Source organism: Pangasianodon hypophthalmus, chromosome 24, assembly GCF_027358585.1.
Source record: "Pangasianodon hypophthalmus isolate fPanHyp1 chromosome 24, fPanHyp1.pri, whole genome shotgun sequence".
In the NCBI taxonomy this organism is placed as follows: domain Eukaryota; kingdom Metazoa; phylum Chordata; class Actinopteri; order Siluriformes; family Pangasiidae; genus Pangasianodon; species Pangasianodon hypophthalmus.
This window is the reverse complement of record NC_069733.1, coordinates 13,524,338-13,531,420: the sequence shown is the minus strand read 5'-3', so window position 1 is coordinate 13,531,420 and position 7,083 is coordinate 13,524,338. Positions and strand designations below refer to the sequence as shown.

General features: G+C 37.1%; 1 protein-coding gene across 1 annotated transcript; it reads left to right on the top strand.

Annotated features, from left to right (window-relative positions):
- The first annotated feature begins 358 nt into the window (after positions 1-358).
- riok2 (RIO kinase 2 (yeast)) lies at positions 359-6,568 on the top strand. Its single transcript, XM_026931000.3, has 10 exons — positions 359-550; positions 995-1,133; positions 1,259-1,375; positions 2,122-2,297; positions 2,796-2,884; positions 3,690-3,881; positions 4,056-4,148; positions 4,234-4,659; positions 5,046-5,142; positions 6,287-6,568. Exons 1-10 carry the CDS (start codon positions 485-487, stop codon positions 6,446-6,448), a joined length of 1,557 nt encoding a protein of 518 aa, XP_026786801.2. The 5' UTR covers positions 359-484; the 3' UTR covers positions 6,449-6,568.
- The last annotated feature ends 515 nt before the right edge of the window (positions 6,569-7,083 follow it).

Sequence of the window (7,083 nt, the reverse complement as noted above, 5' to 3'; positions counted from 1 at the left end):
GTTTGTAAAAACGATAAAAACGATAAAATACTTAGTTTGTAAAAACTGGACTGTAGTATTATACAAGAACCTGGTTATTAACTGGGACTGAATTGTTTTGTTTAATCAAATTGTTTTGCTTGATGTTTTGAAACGTCTATTTATTTATATAACGTCAATATATTTTTATTTATAATTTTTAATTTTTTTTATTATATAATTTTTTATTTATATTTTTTATAAAATGAAGAATAAAGATCCATGTAAGTCTTTTATTCTGCTCTGTTTAGTTATTCAGCTGTCTGAAATATTCTCCTGTCCGCCAGGGGGCGGTAAAGCACTGGAGCCGGTTTAGCTCCGCCCCCAACACGGAAGTAGACGTCTTGTTTACTTCTTCCGGGTTCTCCATGTGTTTTGTGCGCATATTTAGCGGACGCATGAAGTCTAAATAACAGTAGTTTTTTTTCCCTCTGTAATAACCCCGACTCACTTTCTGTTTAACACGATGGGTAAATTAAACGTGGTTGTGCTGAGATATCTGTCTCGAGATGATTTTCGGGTGCTGACGGCTGTGAGTGTTTTTTATCACATCTTGGTGGCTGACATGGCTGATGTAAACCTGAGCGAGGCTATAAAACTACTTTACATTAACATTAGCACTGTGCATTGAGTTTTGTATAGATGCATAGTGAAATCATTTAGAACGTGGAATGAATGATAATGATAATGAATATGATAATGAATATGATACAATTTCCCAACCCTGGTCCTGAAGTACACCATGTCCTACACTTTACAGTTTTCATTGTTCTAACACACCCACTTCACCTCAGGAAGGCCTGGTAATTAGCTGATTAGAGCAGGGAAAACACTCAACTGTGCAGGACAGGGCTTAAACCAGGACTAGGGCTGGGAACCTGTGGATTGTGATGAAATTGACTTCCTGTAATAGTCTGCCTGATATTAAAAATCTTAAGGAGTCTTATCCTCTAACTGATTTTTCATCTCTGACCAGGTGGAGATGGGAATGAAGAATCATGAGATCGTACCAGTCAGCTTGATCGCATCCATTGCGAGCCTGAGACATGGAGGATGCAATAAAGTTCTGAGAGAGCTGGTCAAACACAAACTGCTGGCCTACGAGCGCACCAAAAGTAAAACTCGCCTGTCTGCTGTCAGCTCTCAGAGATATCACTCGGTTGCTTTGCTGTCTGAGTTTCTGTCTCGTGGTGAATTGTGTCTAACCTGATGTCTGTCAATGCTTTTTTTGTTTTTGCAGCTGTGCAGGGATATCGCCTGAACTATGGTGGTTATGATTATCTGGCTCTGAAGGCGCTGTCGTCTCGCAATGTCATTTTGTCTGTGGGAAACCAGATGGGCGTTGGCAAAGAGTCAGGTCAGTATTTCATTCTAGGCCACAGGTTTGCAGCCCTGGTCCTGGAGTGCCCCTTGTGCTGCACATTTGAGTGTTTTTGCTGCTCTAACACACTCACTACAGAGGTTTTGGAACCAGGGAAATACTATGTGCAGAACAGGGGGACTCCAAGACTCCAAGCATTGGGAAAGTGTAGCAGAAGAACCAATATCAGAATGTATTTATTGATAGAGACTTGTAAGTCGCTCGGGACAAGAGGGTCTGCCAGATGCCGTAAATGTAAGTGTGTAAACTAGGCATTTAGAGTGTTTTTGTCTCTGTTTTTGGATTGTAACTGATAATAATTTAACCACTTGCATTTACACTTGTAGTTAACTGGTTTGAAATCCAATTACTGCATTGTAATTGGTATGCAGTATCACATTATACTTGATCACTTTTTTCTGGTGTTGTTTTATACTAGATGATGTTACCGCAATGAGTTTTTTTTTTTTTTTTGCCTTCAAACATGCTTTTGGAAGACAAGATGTATTTACATTTATAATAGCATTTAAACATTTATAACACTTTAAATCTGCCTTAAATGTTACTTGAGCACATTTATATTTATTGTAGCATTTTTATGTGGATAATTTTGACTTTCTTAATTAAGATATTTGAATTGACCAGATGTCAGTGGGGCTAAAAGGTTGTGCACAGAGAACACATGGACTAGCTGTTAAGGATGATGATGATGAGAAGCACATTTTTGTTTTTTTCCTTTCCAGATATTTACATCGTAGCCAATGAAGAAGGGGAGCAGTTTGCTCTGAAGCTCCACAGACTTGGAAGAACATCTTTCCGGAACCTGAAGAACAAACGTGATTACCACAAACACAGACACAAGATGTCCTGGCTCTATCTATCCCGACTCTCCGCCATGAAGGAATATGCGTACATGAAAGTAATTCTCGTGCCTCGTTTCTTAAACAAGTTCATTGATTATAATGAGTTGAGGACTTAAAGTGATAAAGTGAGTCTTTGCGTGAGACAGAGATGGAGCAGTGTTTGGGTAGGTGTGCTGGTGTATTGTGACTGTCGGTATCCTTGCTCAAGTCTGTGCACAAACACTGTTCTCATATGCATTAATAATAGCTAATACTGGCATAAAAATAACTTATTTATATACTGAATATAATGGAGCACATGCATGGTACAAAGAATGGACCCAGAAGCCATATCACAATATATATTTAAAAAAAAAAAAAAAGGCACATGATTGGGTGATTGTGAAGTCATGTGACCAGACTAGACTGATGGTTGCTGTTTTATAAGTAATTTTAAGGTAACTGTCTTTTTACTCAGGAATGGTATACACACACACAAGGCACAGGTCTAGTGTACCACATTAAATTTCTTTCATTTGGAATATTATGTTTAATAGTCTTTTATTTCTTTACAGGCGCTGTATGACCGAGGCTTTCCTGTTCCAAAGCCAGTGGACTACAACAGACATGCAGTCGTTATGGAGCTCATCAATGGCTATCCTCTGTGAGTTGATTATCAATGTAGTAATATTTTCAATTTAAAAAAAATTTGGAAGAGTAGAATCTGAAATCGTTACTTTGGAGAGTTTTCTGTGTTTTGTGAGTGTTTTTAAATTTTAACTGTCGCAACTTGTCTTAAAGCATGCTGCTATTATGCTCAGAGCTTTAATATTGTATCATATTGAAAATAGAAAAATAAGATCGGGTTATCCCTAGGAGAAAAAATGGAAAATTGGTAGTGACTAAAAAAATACCGTAAACATACAGGTTACGTGTGCAATAATGCTTCTGGTGAAGAAATCAGAGATGATTACCTCTGGAGTACAAACTCAACGGGGCATGATGCTATAGGAAAATAATCAACGACAAGGTCGTATGATGCCATTGCCGCTCCAGAGTTGATTATTTTCCAATGGCAGTGCACTCTTGTGTTTTTGTTGTTCTTTTTCCACAGCAATTTCCCAACAGTAACATTTTCTATAAATTAAAGAATGACTTCATACTTTTTAAATCAGTTTACAGTTATATATAATGGCACCATACAAGTCCCTGTGAATGAGTTATGATAGAAATGATAACACATTAGAATGAGAGCATTAATATAAACCTGAGATTTGAATTACAGCAGGAAATACTATCAGCACTGCTGTGTTAGAAATGTAATTTCCCAGCTCATAGACAAATGATTGAACTTTAATATTAATTATCAGGTTGAGTAGAGAAATCACCAAACGGTGCCACACTTCAGGACTGCAGTTTATTTTACATTTGGATGGAAGCTTGAATGATTTATTCTCTTTCTGTGTCAGGTGTCAGGTGCGTGAAATTCAAGACCCTGCCTCGTTGTACAGTGAAATCATGGAGCTGATAGTCAAACTGGCCAATCATGGACTTATTCACGGAGATTTTAACGAGTTCAATCTGATGCTCGATGACAACGATCACATAACAATGATCGACTTCCCACAAATGGTGTCCACTTCTCATCCAAATGCACAATGGTGATTTTTTTTTTTTTTTTTTTTGTTCTCACTTAGGAGTTCAAAGAGGAGTTAGCTGATGTATTTTTCTATTTATATTCAAGCTGTGAAATTAAATCTATAGCTAGATTAATTGTTTTAAAATGAAAGTAATGGCTCAAAACTGCATCCTAGCTTATTGGATTTTTTCCACAGGTATTTTGACAGAGATGTTAAGTGCGTTAGAGATTTCTTCATTAAACGATTCAACTATGAAAGTGAACTGTACCCAACGTTTAAAGATATCAGGTAATTATTTTGCATGTTGTGTGTTTAGAAATAAAAGGTATATAATAGCATACGTTTTAATTGCTGGTATTTTTTCTCCTTTCAGAAAAGCCTGCTCTCTCGATGTGGAGATCTCAGCCAGCGGTTACACCAAAGAGTTGCAGCAGGATGACCAGCTTCTCCACCCAGTCGGCCCCGAGGGTGAGGAAAACCTCAGTGGAGATGAAGACGATGCTCCTGAAGCACCAGAGCCTGTTTGTGAGGAGTCTGTTGACATGGAGGAGTATAAGCATGCTATTCTGGAACTTGAGGGCCTGAAGATTGGGAATGAGACCTCATCAGGAGAGGAGCACACAGAGGAGCAACATGGAGAAACTAGCTCAGAGAAGGAGATCTGTTCTGACAGTGTTAACGATTTAGTAACAGACAGTTCCAGAAGGTTGGAGAGCAGCGAGGAGTTTGAGGAGAATGAGGACGAATGCCCAGAGTTGGTTGATCTTTCAGCTTACAACAAAGATTTCAAGCCTTTCAGGTAACATTAATTAAAATGATTCATCAAACAAAATCATGAGAATGATTGGGCAGTGGTGGCTCAACGGTTAAGGCTCTGGGTTACTGATCAGAAGGTCGGGGGTTCACTCCCCAGCACTGCCAAGCTGCCACTGTTGGGCCTTTGTGCAAGGCCCTTAATCCTCTCTGCTCCAGGGATGCTGTATCATGGCTGACCCTGTGCTCTGATCCCAGCTTCCTAACAAGCTGGGATATGCAAATAAAAGCATTTCACTGTGCTATAAAATATATGTGACAAATAAAAGCCCCTTTTTCTTCAGTTGATCGCTTTTATCTCTTGCAGCCATAACCAAGTACACTTTGCTAAGCACGCTAGCTGAGCATGTTTGCTTGCTCTGATTTTCACAGAGATCAAGACAGCTTACTCCATGTGAATGAGCACAGACAAAGAACAACCAGTGAAACGTCCATCGGAAGCGTCACCAGCCAGTCCACAATTCCTCCAGTGAGTAGAGCTACTTTTTTTTTTTTTTTTTTTTTTTTTTTTAAAAACATGGTAATATGGCCAAATTGATAAAGGATCATTTGATAATTGTAAGCAGACATAATCAAAGATATGCACTTCTGTTGTGAATGTTTCATCTGAGTGCAAAAGTTTGCACACCCTTGCTTTGAACCAAAACATTTATTGTATGCTAAGTTATTAACAGTGAAGCAATTAAAAAAAAAAAAAATCATACATGACGTTAATATGAAAGTGTATTTCACTTGCGACTACTTTTCACGTCTCCTGCTGTTTGGTGCTTTAAAAAAAAAAAAAAGAGTGAAATCTCACGCTTCTTTTTTTTTTGTTTGTTTTACGATAGTGGTAGGTTTTTTTTAAAGTTTTTTTTTCTTTAATTTTTGGCTGTGTGTTTTTTTTTTGACCTTTAATTACTGATATTTATATCTTTAAAGACTTTAAAGATATAACTTTGAAAACTATGAAAAGTTAATATTCTCTGATTTATTCATTATTTTCTTGCAATAGTGTTTATTTAATTTTCACTGAAACTTGATGACTCAAAGCAAACTGCTTGAGAGGCTTAAAACACTTTATTCAGGTAATAAAGTAACTAGAGCATGTCAAATGAAATACAAAATTTTGAGCATTCAAGTAAAGAGAACTGTTGTCAGATTCACAAAATTCAAAAAACAAACGGTAAAGGACCTGAAAGGTAAAGACATGTGGCATACACTTCCAGATTTTCACCATGTATAATTTTTTTAATATATAAAACAGACTTACTTGTACAAAACTTGATATTTTACTTGGGCAGATATAAAAATATGCAATACCTGTGAATCTCTGTAATATGTCTGCTTACCAAAATGGATTATAGAGTATTCATCATATTGAGGCAAAGGAACATCGTTATCAATAGGAAAACATGCAGTTTGGTTGTAAACTGTAAAAAGAGCTACATTTAACTTTATTTTTCTTCTCAGAAATTGAGAGGGAATTTATCTTTTGCATTCTACTGTATATTTTATGCGTGTATTACTGTAGCGTACTATTCAATTAAATAATGTAGTTTAGCATTTGACCAAAAAAACAAATCTGTGGCATGTCGCACTAAGTTGACACTCTTGAACGCTTTCTTCTCCAGTCGGTGATCAGACAGAAAGTGAAGAGACAGCTCACTAAGCAGCAGAAGGCTGCTCAGAGGAGACGCCTGCAAAAAGGAGAAGCCAACCTGGTGACTAAAGTGAGGAGGGAAAACATGAGCAACATCAAGAGTAGCCTGGAAGCAGCCCAGTTCTGGGGATGAGGACATAAGGGACTACTTCTTGGACTGTACTGCATCTGTGTGTATAAACTGGCCCTTTAAGACTCATTTGAGGGACATTTAGTAAGCTGCATGAGACATTAATAAATTGTTTATATTGAACTTCTAAGTGGTCGTCATTTCAGCCGGTTTTGTTGTGTGACCTCATTATTGGCAGTCAGTTGCAGCAGAAATACGAATTTTATTTTTTTCTGAATTTACAGCTCTGAATTATAACATTAAAACAAGTAAGCCCATGAAAACCTCATGTATCATAGCCAGAGTGATGACAGCTCAATGAAGTTTAATATGTCAGTGCATGTGTAAGGTTCAGACTTCAGAGATTCAGGTACTACGAAAGCGTTTTCATTGAACAAGAAGTCTCTTTTCTTTCAACAACAAAAATGGATAGAAGTTTGATAGAGTTTGTTAGTTTACATATTGCTTTGTGGCTTTACTAATCAAAGTCTTGAACTGTTGCTGCTTTCTTTTTTTTTTTAACACATTGTGTTTAAGAAAATAATCTGGGTTTAGTAGAATTAACAAACGATTAAATAATCATTGTGCCAAATGTGTGAGGTCACATTTCACAAAATGCCCTTGTAGAATTGTCCCTGGGTTTAAAAGAAATGGTTTAG